This window comes from Triplophysa dalaica, chromosome 14 (genome assembly GCF_015846415.1).
Source record: "Triplophysa dalaica isolate WHDGS20190420 chromosome 14, ASM1584641v1, whole genome shotgun sequence".
NCBI classification, from domain to species: Eukaryota; Metazoa; Chordata; class Actinopteri; order Cypriniformes; family Nemacheilidae; genus Triplophysa; species Triplophysa dalaica.
Genome location: NC_079555.1, coordinates 780,001 through 797,049, shown reverse-complemented (window position 1 = coordinate 797,049; position 17,049 = coordinate 780,001). Strand labels below are relative to the sequence as shown.

Below are 17,049 nucleotides of genomic sequence, written 5' to 3'. Positions count from 1 at the left end.
GAAATCATTTTTAGCATCTTTCATGAATATAGCATCATTTCCATAGCGCATGACATCATCCGGTCCACACCGACCGTGTGGAAATAAAAACCATCTGTCATTAAGTTCACAAATCAATTCACATTCTCCCAAAATGACTAAACAACTCTCTCTCTCTCTCTCACACACACACAAACACACACAACCAAGCTTGCACGCAAAACACGCCCAGACACACGCACACACACACACACACACACACACACACACACACACACACAAACACAAGCACGCATGTACACACAAGCACACATACACACAGACACACTAACAAACACACGCACGCAAGCTCGCACGCATAACACAGACACACACACACACACACATACACAAACAAGCACACACACAAACAAGCACACACACACACACAAACAAGCACACACCTACAAACACACACAAACCAACACACACAAACACAAAAGCATGCATGCACGCACATACACACACACACACACACACACACAAAAAAAACACACACAAGTATGCACACACAAAAACACACAAATACAAGCATGCACACACAAACACACATGCACACAAGTGTCGTCCTGATGTGGCCCGTGCCTGATTCTCTCCAGCACTACATGCAAATGTTCTTTCCAAACAAACATGAATAATTTATATCCCAGAAGAGATGTCAACCACTTAATTATCATTTCTAAACATTTATTTTGCCTTCTGCCTCTCTCTCTCTCTCTCTCTCTCTCTCTCTCCACACGAGGGGTTTTAGCCAAATCCTGGGCTAATCATGACCCTTGAACATTTACACTTCTGTTCTAGAGCAAAAATATAGCAGATTTCTCCTCTGTGTTTTTCATGTTAAATGATCAAAAATGCAGTCATGGCCAAAATTGTTGGCACCCCTTAAATTTTTCCAGAAAATCAAGTATTTCTCACAGAAAAGTATTGCATTAACACATGTTTTGCTATACACCTGTTTATTCCCATTGTGTGTATTGGAACAAACCAAAAAAAATGAGGGAAAAAGCAATTTTGACAAAATGTCACACAAAACTCCAAAAATGGGCTGGACAAAATTATTGGCACCCTTAACTTAATATTTGGTTGCACACCCTTTGGAACAAATAACTGAAATCAATCGCTTCCTATAACCATTAATTAACTTCTTACACCTCTCAGCAGGAATTTTGGACCACTCTTCCTTTACAAACTGCTCCAGGTCTCTCATATTGGAAGGGCGCCTTTTCCCAACAGCAATTTTAAGATCTCTCCACAGGTGTTCAATGGGATTTAGATCTGGACTCATTGCTGGCCACTTCAGAACTCTCCAGCGCTTTGTTGCCGTCCATTTCTGGGTGCTTTTTGAAGTATGTTTGGGGTCATTGTCCTGCTGGAAGACCCACGATCTTGGACGCAAACCCAGCTTTCTGACACTTGGCCCTACATTGCGACCCAAAATCCTTTGGTAATCCTCAGATTTCATGATGCCTTGCACACAGTCCATGCATCCAGTGCCAGAGGCAGCAAAACAACCCCAAAACATCTTTGATCCACCACCATATTTGACTGTAGGTACTGTGTTCTTTTCTTTGTAGGCCTCATTCCGTTTTCGGTAAATAGTAGAACGATGTGCTTTACCAAAAAGCTCTATCTTGGTCTCATCTGTCCACAAGACGTTTTCCCAGAAGGATTTTGGCTTGCTCAAGTACATTTTTGCAAACTGTAGTCTTGCCTTTTTATGTCGCTGTGTCAGCAGTGGGGTCCTCCTGGGTCTCCTGCCATAGCGTTTCATTTCATTTAAATGTCGACGGATAGTTCGCGCTGACACTGATGCACCTTGAGCCTGCAGGACAGATTGAATTTCTTCGGAACTTGTTTGGGGCTGCTTATCCACCATCCGGACTATCCTGCGTTGCAACCTTTCATCAATTTTTCTCTTTCGTCCATGTCCAGGAGATTAGCTACAGTGCCATGGGTTGCAAACTTCTTGATAATGTTGCGCACTGTGGACAAAGGAACATCTAGATCTCTGGAGATGGACTTGTAACCATGAGATTGTTGATATTTTTCCACTATTTTGGTTCTCAAGTCCTCAGACAGTTCTCTTCTCCTCTTTCTGCTGTCCATGCTTAGTTTGGCACACACAGACACACAATGCCATGACTAAAGCAACTTCTCCCTATTTTGTCTGCTTTCAGGTGTGATTTTTTATATTGCCCACACCTGTTACTAGCCCCAGGTGAGTTTAAAGGAGCATCCCATGCTTGAAACAATCTTATTTATTCACAATTTGAAAGGGTGCCAATAATTTTGTCCAGCCCATTTTTGGAGTTTTGTGTGACATTATGTCAAATTTGCTTTTTTCCCCTCCGTTTTTTTGTTTTGTTCCAATACACACAAAGGGAATAAACATGTGTATAGCAAAAAATGTGTTAATGCAATACTTTTCTGTGAGAAATACTTGATTTTCTGGAAGAATTTCAGGGGTGCCAACAATTTTGGCCATGACTGTAAATGTGTCGACTCATATGCCCAGAGAGTTCCTATCCAATACCCTGCGACGCCAGAGCTTTATCATTGATTGTTTGTTTCACGTACACAGTTTTACATTTTGATGAAGGATTACCAATATAAACAGGTTTTCTTAATATCCGTGTGCACAGGTATCTCTCATGTACTTTACAAATACAAACACAAATGTTTTACTAATTATAATATTTATGGCTTTAGAGCTTATTGAATCATCCTCCTGAATGACTCAAAAACACTTTTGTTTCGATCCTGTATGATTTGTTTCTTTACAAACAGGCCAAGCTTCATAAAGCCACCAGGCTCCAGTGGTCTCCATGGTTACGGCAGGTTCCCGTGTGAACGGGATGAAGGGGAATTGATGAATTTGCATGACAGGCTGTGACTGCTCTCTTTAGAGTCCACCGTGCATGAAAACTCACGCTTGATGCTTCTTTCTTCTTATTCCTTCCCGTCATAATATCCCTTCAATTATTTAATTGAACTGGATTTGATGTCATGTACAAAAACTATTTAAATCCACTTTAACAGTACAAACACAAGAGAGAGGCATCTTCAGAGGTCAGACAGCACAAAAGCTGATGGATTTAAATGAAATCTTAGTGATTTGAGTCTGTTAAATAACAAATAACCACATGCACAACACATCTTTATATTCTCACTTGTGGTAAAACATCTTCCCTAAATCTATCTGTTAAAATAACTGTAAAATAAACTAATATCACACCTGTCTAAGAACCACATTCTACATTAGAAGGACCGAGAGAGGAAGTGAGATTACAAAAAGTGAATTAAAAAAATAAGTTTATGATGCAGAAGTTTGGCGAGGTGTCGATGGACATCAACTTTGTGGATTGTATTGTGATACTAAAGCAATATTAATTTCTCAATCCTCATGAGATAAGTGTTAATGAAAGATGTGGAGTGATGAGGGGGGGAGGAACAGCAGCAGATTTCTTGTTAGCACATTTGACACTTCATGTCTAAACATGCGGAGGATGTACACGCATCACATCCACACACAACAGAGACTCGCTCATCAACACAAACACTCTCTTCTGTCAGCCAAACCTCACAGTCTCATCCGGCCCGCACCACACCTCTCATCACCTGAACATTAGGAAATATATTCACTATATAAGTCTGGTTCAATTAGAGAAACAGAAATAGTTGAACACTGCTGCAATGACAGAGAACACATCGTGCAAAACAAATACTAATGACATCAACTGTCAATTTAATTTGATACATCGATAAAAAATCTGAAATTCAGTGTCAATGTAGTTAAATAAATACTGCAAAATGTTTTTTTTATTTCAAGATGGCAACTGGGCTGATTAGGTATGAAATGTTATTTCTATGTCGTTTGTGTTCAGGGGAGTCATGCACACATTTTTGTAAGGGGGAACAGTGAGCACAACACACAGAAACATGTCCTGCGTACAAATACATACATTTACAGTAATATTATGGAGAATTTCTCTAAAGCATATTCAAAACATTGCAAAAATCAATGCGAGAATTACATCTGATTGTTAAATAAATCTTCTTTACTGTAAAACATTTTGTTGGAGTATTTTGATGAACAAATATTTTGAATTCAATGTTGTGCTATAGTAGAAGAAGAGTCATTGTTTGCATACAACTGAACGCAGAGCACAAAAGTAAAAGCAAATAAATATGAAGCAAAGTTGTTACACTTTAATATAGATTTATTTTCCATTACAAAATCCCTAACATTATGAAACATAAATGTATATTATGCAACATGATATAATAATTTAAGAGAATCTATTTGTGTGAAAAGTTTAATTTCTTCATGATTGTCAACTAATATACCACTCTATGTATTTCCAAATCTATATTAAAATATCTAATATATTATTAATATTTCATTTAACGGAAAATATTTTTTCTTTAAGAGTATTGTGAGTCTTTGCATCCTGAAATCAAACTGTACCATAAAATGTATTCACTTATAACGATGCTTCCTGTATGCCAACTGCTAAAACCGGAAAATCTTCAAAGATGATGAGGGTGCAGCTCATAACTGATATAGTGTCTTCCTATAGAATCCTGAAACTGATCAATAGATGCCTAACTCCTCATTTGGAGGTTGTTTGCTAAACTGACTGTTGAAAAATCAGTTTGAATGGGCATGACGCCACTGTTTGTGTTTATTTCATCATTGTTCTCTGTTATATGGCTTCTGTGTCAGTTGAAGGTGAGGCTTTGATTTAGGATGATGATGATGTATGAAGTTTACGGTTAATCCAGAACATGTGTGAGTCAGGACATGAGAGGTGATCGAATTCATTCTCATTAACGTGAGCTATTATGAAAGATGTCATGAGGGTCTATAATACAGTATCATCCACCTTAAACCCATCATCCAACACACATCTCAACAACACGTGTCTTTAAAGACATAATATAATAAAACAAACAAACAACTAGACACAGAGAATTCCTGTTTTGTCTCAGTTATCTAGTGTAAAAGAGCGGGGCGCTATTATTAATTATTAGATTTAATGGATTATTGTTGTGAGGATATAACATTACAGAACATCATAAACACGACTGTGAAGCAGACGGAGCTGAATGTGTTAACTTGTGAGTAAACGTGACGGACTCCGCTGAGATGTTAACATGTGTGGACTAAAGAACATTTAAATAACCTGAAGACTACCCATAATCCTCTGCAGTGTGTGTGTCAGGACAGGACCAGTGAGAGGTCTTCTCAGGTGTGTGTGTGTGTGTTTATCTCGGCAGGTCTTTCATTACCGTCACACACTTCAGATTTTCTCCTCAAAATCATTCTGTTTGGAAATTAAATTGGAGTAAATTTGACATCATTGACTAAACCAGCAGGATGTTCCACATCTGACAGACTTTCTTGTGGGGTCTGAAACATCATGAGGGCGAGTAAATGATGACAAATGAACCATTTTCATTTTTATATGAACTGTTCATTTCATTTTCACTTCATTAATGTTCCTTTCATTCAACTGAGCTTCATCTGATCTCAAACTGATCCCTATAATCCCAAACCACACAATCACACAGTCTCTCTCTCTCTCTCTCTCTCTCTCTCTCCCTCTCTCTCTCTCCCTCTCTGTCTCTCTGTCTCTCTATCTCTCTTTCTGCCTCTCTCTCCCTTTCTCTCTCTCTCTCTCTCTCTCTCTTCATGAAGCTAATATTAGCCGGAGCTGACAGACGTGTCTTCGGTACATTAGAAGCTCTTGTCAAGGCAGATTCTCAAGATAATGTCTTTTCAGCTTTTGTAAATCTCCTCCTCCTTCTTCTCTGTGATCATCAATATATATTAAATCTGTGTGTGATACAGTCATGTGTGTACTGATATGAAGAAACCATCATTTAATCATCATTTCTAGATTTCAGTCCAGTGTCTGTTGAATTTCAACTAAATCAAACCTCAGGAGTGACATAAAGACTTCAACAGCAATGTGAAAGACTGACATCAGGACAAGACACAGGAAAACTGTCAAAAGAATCCAGGTTATCACATAAAAAACATATAACCCTAAAATATGACTGTTGTGTTGCACAAAACTTGTTTACTTTGTAGTCTTTGAGGTAAATAGTTTCTCCAGTTTTCATTTTTTGAAAATAAATGCAAATAGAAACAAATTTTTTATTAGAAATTTCTGAGATGTATTTTAATTTTACCTATAAATAGTCAATTCAGTTAAATAAATCAAAATTTTCAGCGGCTGTGTGTGTCTGTGCGTTAATGTGTTTTTGTTGTGTATGTTTGCAATTGTGTGTTTGTTTGTGCCTGGGTGTTTGTGTGTGTTTATCAATGAGTGTGTGTTGTGTGTGTGTTGGTTGCGTGTTGTGTGTTTGTGTGTTTTGTATTTTGTTTGTATGTTTTGTGTGTGTGTTATGTTTTGTGTGTGTGTGTTATGTTTTGTGTGAGTGTTTTGTGTGTATGTGATGTTTCCATCAGGTTAGTTCTCTTCACTTCAGCAGTTTTCACATCGATGTAGAGGAACCTACAGGCTACTGTCTGAAAGAATAAGTGCACAGCCAGGTGTGTGTGTGTGACGCACTGTCTCCATCCATTAAACACACACAGACGCACACACACACACGCGCACACACACACACTCACAGTTGAAGTCCTCTATAAGTCTGTCTTCTCTATCCATCCTCTGACAGAGAAACGCTGGAAGCTCACATTATTTAACACAACAAACACTCTCCTCTACATTCATCCGTGTTTACCGTGTTAACATCTCCTCTACAGGACGGCTGGCACGCACTGAATCGTGAGATCCGTTGCCATGGGAGCAGGTTGCCATGGGACGGCCGGCACATTAACGGATGTCCACTCGACCTGGAGCTCAGAGGCCGCGTCCGCCGGGAGACCAAATGGCTATTTAACCCACTTGACAGCCTCATACCTGAAGAATCAGGCCGCGCTCGTACAGACGATTCATTCCAGAGAGCGAGTCTGGTGCTGTGAACGTCTTGAAAGCCAGATGAGAGAATTAAAGAGGACGCCTTCCAGAGCTTGTCCGAACGTTTAATGTCCGAACAAACACGGCAGCGTTCTAAACTATTTTCCCCGAAAGGTCGCAGGGGTCAATGAGCTGCACGCCAGTTGTCGGACTCTTCAGAGTTTTCAAATCCTCTGAACGTCTCAAATAAGACTCCCGGTGGGGATTTACCAAGAATAAATTAAGTTATGTGTTGTTTCATCACATGAATGACATCATCTCTAGAATACACAAAGATCCTCTTTCAACACAATTAGGGTTTGAACATTTCAGTTCATGCACCAAAAGGCCACCTCTCAATCCATCATCCATCCATCCCTCTCTCTCTCTGTCTCTTTACCCCCTCCATACATCATCTCCATCTCTAACGCTCTCATTTTGTCTCTGAGCAGATGGTGTGTTCTGTGGCATCTTGCCCGCACTGAGGTGGGCTTTAGGAGAGAGCCTGAGGTCTGCCCATGCAGGGGGATTGAGGGACCGTGGATCTGGCAACGTGTGCTGCCCGCCGATGATGCAGGACCCAACAAAGAGCTACAAACTCACATTATGAGGAAACGTGCATATGAACCGCCATGATGGTACTGTGTTGTGAATGGTTGCATGGAGATGGTTGTTAGGATGTTGTCATGTGGTTGCTAGGGTGTACTGGGAGGTCTTGCTTACAGGAGTAATGTCACACTTAAAGGAACACTCCATTTTTGGGGGAAATATGCTCATATTTCTACAAACTTCCTTGATTATTACGCCAGAACAGGAGCATAGTTCCTAATCAAATCGGCCTAGAAAATCTCAACTTTTCCTTTTCCGCCTGTCTTAGTACACGATATAACTACAGAAGAGTCAAGATTTAAATAGGAAAAATATTGAAACTGTTTGGTCATTTTTGAACGCGATGCTACTGGTCTAATTGGATTCAATAATCTTTGCTAAGCTATGTTAAAAGTGCTATCGCCAGACCCGGAGATCGGCAGAACACAGTCCAAAACTCAACTTATTAACTGTTGTGGAGTTGGAAAATTAGCATATTTAAAAAAAAGTGGAGTGATCCTTTAAGTGCAGAACGAGTTACATTACACTTAAATGTAACACAAGAACACAATAATTGCCACCACAGATATTTAGCTGTCTGCTAGAAAACATGGCACAGTAATGACCCCCCCAGCCAATCCCATAATGCACCTCTGAACCGCTGGTGTCGTGACCTCATTACATTCAGCATCTGTCACTCACCTTCTCCTGATACTGTCTGCGTGAGGAGTCCAGAGACTGGATCAGAGCCGTGGCGTGACCGACAAACATGGCGTAGCACGTCGCGCCCACTATCATGCTAAGGATGGTGAGCCACACGTCCGTCATGCCCACAGGTGGATACATCCCATAACCGATACACAACATGTGACTCATGGCTTTAAAGAGGGCGTACGAGTACTGCTGACCCCACGTGTCATTCTGAAAGAGAGAGAGAGAGATCTGGAACATGACTTTCAGGTCTTCTGTCACTCACCGCGAGTCTCCTCGAGTCATGAGGGACGTGTCAAATATATTTGTGATTATTCATTTCTAATAACGATATAAAATTAGGTCACATTGTGATTTTAATGCTCCTAAAAAGTCTAACAATGTTTTAAAAGTCATTGTCTTCTCTGAAGCACTTTAAAACAATAATTTGTTGAATGCATTTTTAACAAATATGTGTATAAAATGTTGACTACTTATTTTATTTCACAATATATGGAATATCATCAAAAGGCTATAAAACAAAGTATAAAACAAAGTTCGACCGCATGTGAAGACTTAATGAATATGAATGTGGCGTGAGCTCCGGTGCTGGAAAACACAATGGGAAGAAATGAAAATAAGACCGCATGGAGCCGGAAATGAAAAGTGGGTCAGCTGATTAGAAAGATGTGAACATTCGCTGTCTCTAAAATAGGGAATAAATTGCCCTTGTCCTGCAGATGTGTGTGGAAGCCCGTGAGGAATCAATATTGGCTCTGTCTGAGGTGACGTCCAGATTGCTTTCGGACTCTTTTCTGCAGGGACTCAGTCAAGAGAGAGAGAGGTTATTACAGCTTCCCAAAAAGAGGAGAGAGATCACTGCGTTTATACACTGAATAAAATATCTTAATGTTACAATAATGTTTTTAAGTCAAATTTGCTGCTACAATTCAAGTACAACTTACTAACCAGAATAAAGTAAACTCTACGTATTAAATACATATAGTTTTTGTTAAAATATTTAAAATATTAAAAATTAAGATGAATTTCACAGTTCACTTACTGATACTTTATATTGAAATATATTTTTTTTTGCAAAAAAATATGGGCAAGTAAAAAGAGACTGGTGGTCTGTGTATTAGCATTAGCACAGTTACCGCTCAATAAGTGAAATAACACACTTCATGACTCATATCGTGCCTCAGTCAGCAGAGGTACAAACAATGCTCATTTCAACAAGGGTAACCACTTACAAAACCCAACTTTAAAAATAATACCAAAACTCTCCTAAATCTCAAAGATAAATTAACACAAAACAGTTAACCTTGAAAATATATCTCCTAAGGCAGTCAGATGCAAAGGATGCTGGGAACTACAGATCAACTGCCAAGGTAGTTGTATCTACAAAAATGATGTAGTAGTCTCAACACTAAATAAACAAGTCAACTTAATTTGACCAATTTAAATGGGTTTAACGTAATAAAATTGAGTTGGATTTACTTCATAATTTGTTCACTTAAAATTACTCAAACAAACAATTAAAATCTTAACAACCAAAATTTGTAGATTTTATTCGTAATATTTTACGTTACATTAACTTAATTTGGTTGGTTAAAAAAAGGAACATAATTATATTGAGTATGTTTTTATCAATTCCTTTCATTAAATCTACTAAGGCACATAATCATTTTTTTCAGCGACGACAGTCCATTACAGGAGAAACTGAGGTTTGCGTGGGGTTGGAAAAGAAATGTGCTCTGTTTCACCGTCCTTAAATATAGTGATGATTCACCCAAAAATGAAAATTCTTTTATCATTTGTTTACCTTCTCAATCTAAACAGGATGAATCTGAGCATCTGTTCTGTGATCATCATAGAGAACGTGTGTCTGATCATGAGTGAATCTGATCTAAGTCTCTATGTTACACATCATCAATTATCCCTCAGAGAATCCACCGCAGGCCTCATCCACAAACCTGCTGATAAATCACACACAACCTCTCTCTCTCTCTCTCTCTCTCTCTCTCTCTCTCTCTCTCTCTCTCTCTCTCTCTCTCTCTCTCTCTCTCTCTCTCTCTCTCTCTCTCGAGGTTGATTGAGGGTCACAGCTCCGGTCTGGCATTCACCTAAAGCAAAGTAAATCTCAGAGACATCAGAAATCTGTTCGCTCTGTCTGGACTCTGGGGACTCAGTGGCTGCACGTCCTCTTGACTAAAAATGGACAGAATTCAAAGCCAAACTCACTGGAAACTATCAATAAAAGAGCGAAACTTAATTAAATCTGTTGAAAAACAGACCTGTGATACTTCATACAAAGTGAATAAATACATGTCTAGGGTCAGTATGATCAGAACATATGTGGTGTCAGCACTTAATTTGTGCTGGAAATTCAATGGAATAAAATCTAATTGAGTTATTTTCCCTTTGCATAGAACTTTGAATGATAATTTAAAACAAATTATGATGTTGAATCCTGTTTCTTCTGGGACACGCTGTATATGAACTACAGAACATCATGCAGTGGCGTGTAAGAATGACACTGGCGATCTTATGATGTCGTGTGTGAACGCTCACCACCATCTTGTTCTTGGAGACCCAGCAGTCAGCGGGGAAGTCCTGCAGCATCGGCACCAGAAACTGAAGACATCCGTCCCAATGACACAACAACAGCATCATTCCAATCAGATTGACGATTCGCACCATTGCACTGGCCAGATCATAGGTCATGTGAAAAATCTGAAACGAAACGCACAGGAAAATCACTCTCTCACACTCCTTCCTTTGATTCAGTGACCACCTTTCACATTCCTTATAATTCCTAAAATGCTTTATTCTGATTGGCCAGTCGCGACATTTGCAGGTTCATTATTCTCAGATAACAACCGCTCAAAACTCATAACACACGGTAACCCGTACGCAACAAATCATTTTGACAGCTTTTTGGACAAATTAAATATGAATATATATTTATAAATGTTATATTTACTGATATATTAAACCAAATTAAATGTTCGTGACATTTGAAGCTCGTTTCATACCTTAAAATGGAAAATAAACGTATTTTCCTCACGGAAGATCTGCATTGGGTTAAAATGAGCTAATCAAATATTTCAAATTAGCTTTTCATGTCCAGTTGTTTCCCATGTGGCAAGTAGCCGTGTAATAAGCGGGATAATGTACAAGCTTCGGGTCGTGTTCACACTGTTGGGGCTTATTTCTGTGATAACAACCGCCTGCCTGTGTATTATCCCTTACGTATTATGTTACATTGGTAATGAACACTGTCAATCAATTAGTAAATTGTATTAGTATTACACTGATTAGTAAAACGAGCAAATCATGTAATGAACAGCAACTGAGAAGAAGAAATGCTGTACTGTAGAACTATTGATCATTGTAAGTTCATGTTAACTAATTAAGTTTGCTTATCTGAAGCTAAATAGTAATCTGTGTGTACAAACCACAAATATTCTCTTTGTAAATCACTAAAAAGCTATTTTAATGATTAAAAACTAGAACAAATAGGTCCCATCCAACTCATTTCTCCACTGCAACGGAGAGAGAGAGTGAGAGAGTGAGTGAGTGATTGAGTGAGAGAGTGAGTGAGCGGGCGAGCGAGCGAGCGAGTGATGATGCTGATGGTTAAGTGTTCTCTTGGGACTCTCATGCGGGCAGGTGAGTGTTAATGGCTTTTACAATGTAAAGCTACTTAATGTGAGTGAAGCCACGGCACACACGTGTGCTCATTAAACCACTTAACAACAGCTTTTAACAGCTTATGTGACAGAGATCCACGACTGTTATTAGACAATTAAAGCCCTATAAATCTATAAATGTGGTTATCTGCCAAAACACAACAATGAAGTTCCATTCAAAAAGATTTCCTCATTATTTTAATTTTCTCCAGAATGATCTCATTTGAATGTTTTATTCGTTGCATATTTAAAAATCTGAAATGATGACTACAAATGATGTTATTAAAACAAATTTAATGGTCCAGAGTGTAAAACCACTGATTTATGATGAATGTTTATAAAGGACAATAAAAAATGAACTGTGCAGACTCAAATGTCTTTATCGGATTAATAAAGTCTGTTTGTATACTTTAAAAACATTTTCCTCTGGCAGGACGCATTGATGATGAACAGAAGATCAGATCGGTAATAATGATCTGAGCCCAGTGAAACAGCACGACATCAGATGAATTAATCACGAAGGCGTTTATAAAAGTCACTCTCATTACCACTATCTGCCTTTACACAGGAACAAATAAACTCACGTATAAAGAGGATTCACAATCCAAAAATCATTCCAATGATGTTTTGACTTTTTTTTTTTCATTTAAAGCATGAGTTAAGACAACAGACATCATCATAATATTTGGATTTTACTCTCTTGAATTCTAAATCCTGTGTTTTAATGTTGACGACATTGAGAGAGACAGAGAGAGAGAGAGAGAGAGAGAGAGACAGAGACAGAGAGACAGAGAGACAGAGAGAGAGAGACAGAGAGAGAAGGCAAGCGTCGGCAGAGATCTGTCTCTCTCTCTGTGGTCTTGGATTGTAATAAATGTTGTAATGGAGTGTGTGGTGTAATGAAACAGAAGAGTACTCCGGGTGGATTGTGGAAAACCTCTCTAATATTGTCTTTATATTAAAGTCATTATTGTGAATCAGAGGAATGAAGATAAATGTTCTTGTTACTGAGGAAGAGATATTAAAAGTATGAACATCATAAAAATCATTAGGCCTATTCAACATTCTTTCATTAACACACATGCACATGTGCAATTCCAGCCTTATGGATGTGACATAAAAACACTCAGAGAATGTATTTGTTACCACTTTACTGAACCATTTCTTTATGTTCTAAACCCTTGTTGATGGAGTTTAAACTTCAGAAAAATATCAGTCTATGCACATGTTTTCTGTTTTAAAAAGGGGAAATAAACATGCGATATGGATGTGACAAAAAAGGACTCGGTTTTGGAAGACAATAAACTTTGCAGGATTTCTGTGAAATAAAATGCACAAACCTGAAGCAATAAAAACCAACAAATGATGAAGGGATGCATCTTTACAGAACATCAAATAGTTACTTTATTTTAATTTTCATGTGTCCATTATTGAGGAATATGTAGCGTTATGGACGTTACACTCCTGAATATGACACTTACCTGACTATGGGAAATCATGCACTAAAAATAAAACCAATGCATTAAAAACTTGATGGGAGACCTCACATGGATATTTAAAGCACCAAATGTTAATATCTGTGCTGTTAGTAGAGTGACAACTGCTGATTTTTTTTCATGGTAAGGTTGACATTATTACAGAATTGCCCACATGCACACACAAACATACACACACACACATGCACACACACACACATGCACACACACATGCACACACAAACACACATGCACACACACACACACATGCACACACACATGCACACACGGCTCTAATTAAAGGCACATTTAAGAGGAGAGGTTCACACAGCGACTATCTCTTTAAAATCTCTGATTGATGAAGAAGATAAGTAATGAGACAGATCAAGAGAGAGCAGAGAGTATGAGAGAATTATGATCATGTAAATATAATACATTTTATATTTATGTATTTTATTATTATTTACGAAATATCTGATGCTTGCTCCTTGATTTATAGCCAAATGTATTATTTCAATCATATTTAAATTTCTCACCATCTTTACTATTTTATTTTTCATTTCGTACTTCTTTCTTTCACTTTTCTTTGTAAAAGTATTTGCTACACTATTTATCAAGCCAATAAAACGAACAGAATCGAGAGACGGAGAGAAACATATCTAGCACATGTCACACGAGTTCTGTTTCTTTAGCACATTCACATGTTCTTCACTGTTTTAATGTTTCAGAATTAAGAAAGTTTTTTACTCATGATGACAGAATTGTTATTGTGGGGTGAACTCCTCCTTCACAAACACCTGATGTGTTGGGTGGAGATGATGATAAACCTGTGAATGGTCGATTCAAAATGAAAATTCCGTCATCTTGTCATTTCTAATCCATATATGTTTCTTTCTTCCGCAGAACAGGGACTGTAACAACTTTCTTTAAAATATCTTCTTTTGTGTCCTGCGGAAGACAGAAAGTCATACAGGTTTGAAATGGAGGGCGTGTAAATGATGACAGAATTTTCATTTCTCCTTTAACTAACTGGTGAATCCTTCACACATATAACTCTATAACCAGCGAGTCTGTCTAAAGCACCTCAGACACATTCTGGATCTTTCCATCCACAACACACAACAATCTAGAGACGGACTCCAGCGTCCTCTCAATACACAAACACAGATGCTCTTCAGATTCATTCCTTCTGTAAGCGTTCTTCTTAACTCTGACTGCTGAGACGAGCTCCAGTCGCCCGTGAACACAAAGAGAACGGTTAAGAGCATAACGCAGGACAAGAGGGGGTTCTCAAACACATCCGCTTCATTACTGAGGGTCTAAAACTGCCCCCTGTGTGCTGACCTTCCTCTCTTATTTCATAACACTGGTTTTGTCAAATGTTTGCATTAAAGGGATTCTCACAAAAATGAACATTCGGTTGTTTCAAACTGTATACATGTATTTGTTCAGTTTAACGCAAAGAAAGATATTTGAATGTTAGCAGTTTTCAGTTCTGTGACATCATCCACTTCCATAGTAGGATTTTTTTTTCGTTCAGTTGAACACAAGCAAGATATTTTGAACACAAACAGTTCTGGGGCACCATTGACTACCATTTGATTTTTCCTACTATGGCGGTGTGATGTCTTAGAATTGAAAATTGTAAACATTCTTCCAAATATCTCTCTCTGTGTTCATCAGAACTTCATTTATACAGGTATGAAACGACATGAAGGTGAGCGAATGATCTCAGAATTTTCATATTTGGGTGAACTGTCACTTTAAGTTGTATTTATGTAGCACATCTCATATTTTGATGATTTAAATGAAGCTGAAGGGACATTTAGAGGAGTAGTTCACTTTCAAAATAAGTTTTCATGATCATTTTCTCACCCCCATGTCATCCGAGATGTTTCTGGGTTTTTTACTTTATGTACTTTGTGAAGTCATGAACACGCATCGCAGAACAGAGCAAGGCGATCATTTGTGTTTATAAAGAAGCATATACATTTTTATGTTTTTTGGAAAATGAGCAATCGCTTGGCTAGAAAAGACATTTATTCATGGTCTTGTATGGTTTAAAGTCCTTAGAAGCTGCACTGAAAGTGTCATTTTGACCTTCAACCGTTTGGAGTCCATACATGTCCACTAGATGGAGAAAAATCCTGGAATGTTTTCATCAAAAACCTTCATTTCTTTTCCACTAAAGAAACAAATACTTAAACATCTTGGATGACATGAGGGTGAATAAATGATCATGAACCTTTATTTTGAAAGTGAAATATTCCACTAAAGCACATATTGTACAAATACGGACATCACTTTCAGCCACGTCTGCTGACATCATTGAGTTTCTCCAGATTTGTTCAGATGAGGTTGAGCCGTGTTTTGCAGGCTGTTAATGGAGCGCTGTCACGGAAAAGTGTGACAAGCTGTCGTGTGACGACACGAATGAGACACCAGCTGCTTTCTGTGGATTCACTTCTCACCGCGCACCCCTGAGACCCTGTTCACCGACTGACAGACACATCTGATCATCATCCCCTCAGAAGACAGCACATCACTCCTCAACATTCATCTGTTTATTCATTAATCGATATGTGTAACACTCAACGCTGCTCAGATTCCTGCCAAACATCCCAGACGGCCTGAACGGGAGCGTCATGAAACATATGGTGTCAGCAGAACACCCGCAGACATCACATTAATATCACAAGCGCTTCTCGTGGACGGCAAGAGACTCAACAGAGAGCAGGATTGGATCCTGAAGTCTCTGATGTTTCTCACTTTGCCAGAGGAAGATGATATCGCTCAGATTTGATTTTGTGTTTCATTAAAGGATCAATTAGCCTCAATCTCAGTTGTTTTCAAAACCATAGAAATAAAAAGAGAAACAAATGAGAGTGTGATTTTTTAAATACATGAAGAGTCTGGAGTTTTAAATGAATGTAGATTGTAGATGTAAATAATCTGGATTTGAGTTAATGTGATGAGAAATGTTTGTGATTGTAAAATGTTTTTATTAGGGCTGTCAAACGATTAATCGCGATTAATCGTATCCAGAATAAAAGTCAGTGTTTATATAATACAGTATATGTCTGTGTACTGTGCATATTCAGTTTGTATTTATAAACACATACATGTACACAAACATGTATATATTTAGAAAATGTTTACCTATATTTAATTATTTGGCAATCATTAAAGCTTTAGCAAAAGTTTTATGAGATAACGCAAAAGCTTTGCAAGAGAACTCAAATATTTCGCTAGAGAAGGCAAAAGTTTTGTGAGAGAACGCAAAAGCTATCTCTCAAAATGACTCAGATTTGCCAAATATATTCAATTTAAAATCCTATCATACACATATTGAAATATTAAATTCATGGTGTACTATGTGATTGGTGTTTTCTTCTCACCTCCTCCCACTGGTGAATGTAGCGTATCAATCGTGAGAGCCGCAGCAGTCTGAGCAGGCTGAGGATCTTCGTGAAGCGTACGATCCGCAGGGCGCGAGCCGTCTTGTAGAAATCCGAATCGATCCGCGTCTCCACGATGAGGAAGATGTAGTCCACGGGGATGGAGGAGATGAAGTCCACCACAAACCACGAGCGCAGATATTTGATTTTA

The 17,049-nt window shown here is 38.3% G+C and overlaps 1 protein-coding gene across 1 annotated transcript in view; it reads right to left on the bottom strand.

Annotated features, from left to right (window-relative positions):
- hcn4 (hyperpolarization activated cyclic nucleotide-gated potassium channel 4) overlaps positions 1 to 17,049 on the bottom strand; it is a 43,448-nt gene that overhangs the window by 10,355 nt on the left and 16,044 nt on the right. Inside the window, exons 3-5 of the mRNA XM_056766132.1 lie at positions 16,839 to 17,049; positions 10,845 to 11,006; positions 8,283 to 8,501 (exon numbers count right to left, since the gene is read on the bottom strand). The exon at positions 16,839 to 17,049 is cut by the window's right edge and continues 213 nt beyond it. Of these exons, the coding sequence (XP_056622110.1) occupies positions 8,283 to 8,501; positions 10,845 to 11,006; positions 16,839 to 17,049 (592 nt within the window). The remainder of the gene's footprint in view (positions 1 to 8,282; positions 8,502 to 10,844; positions 11,007 to 16,838) is intronic.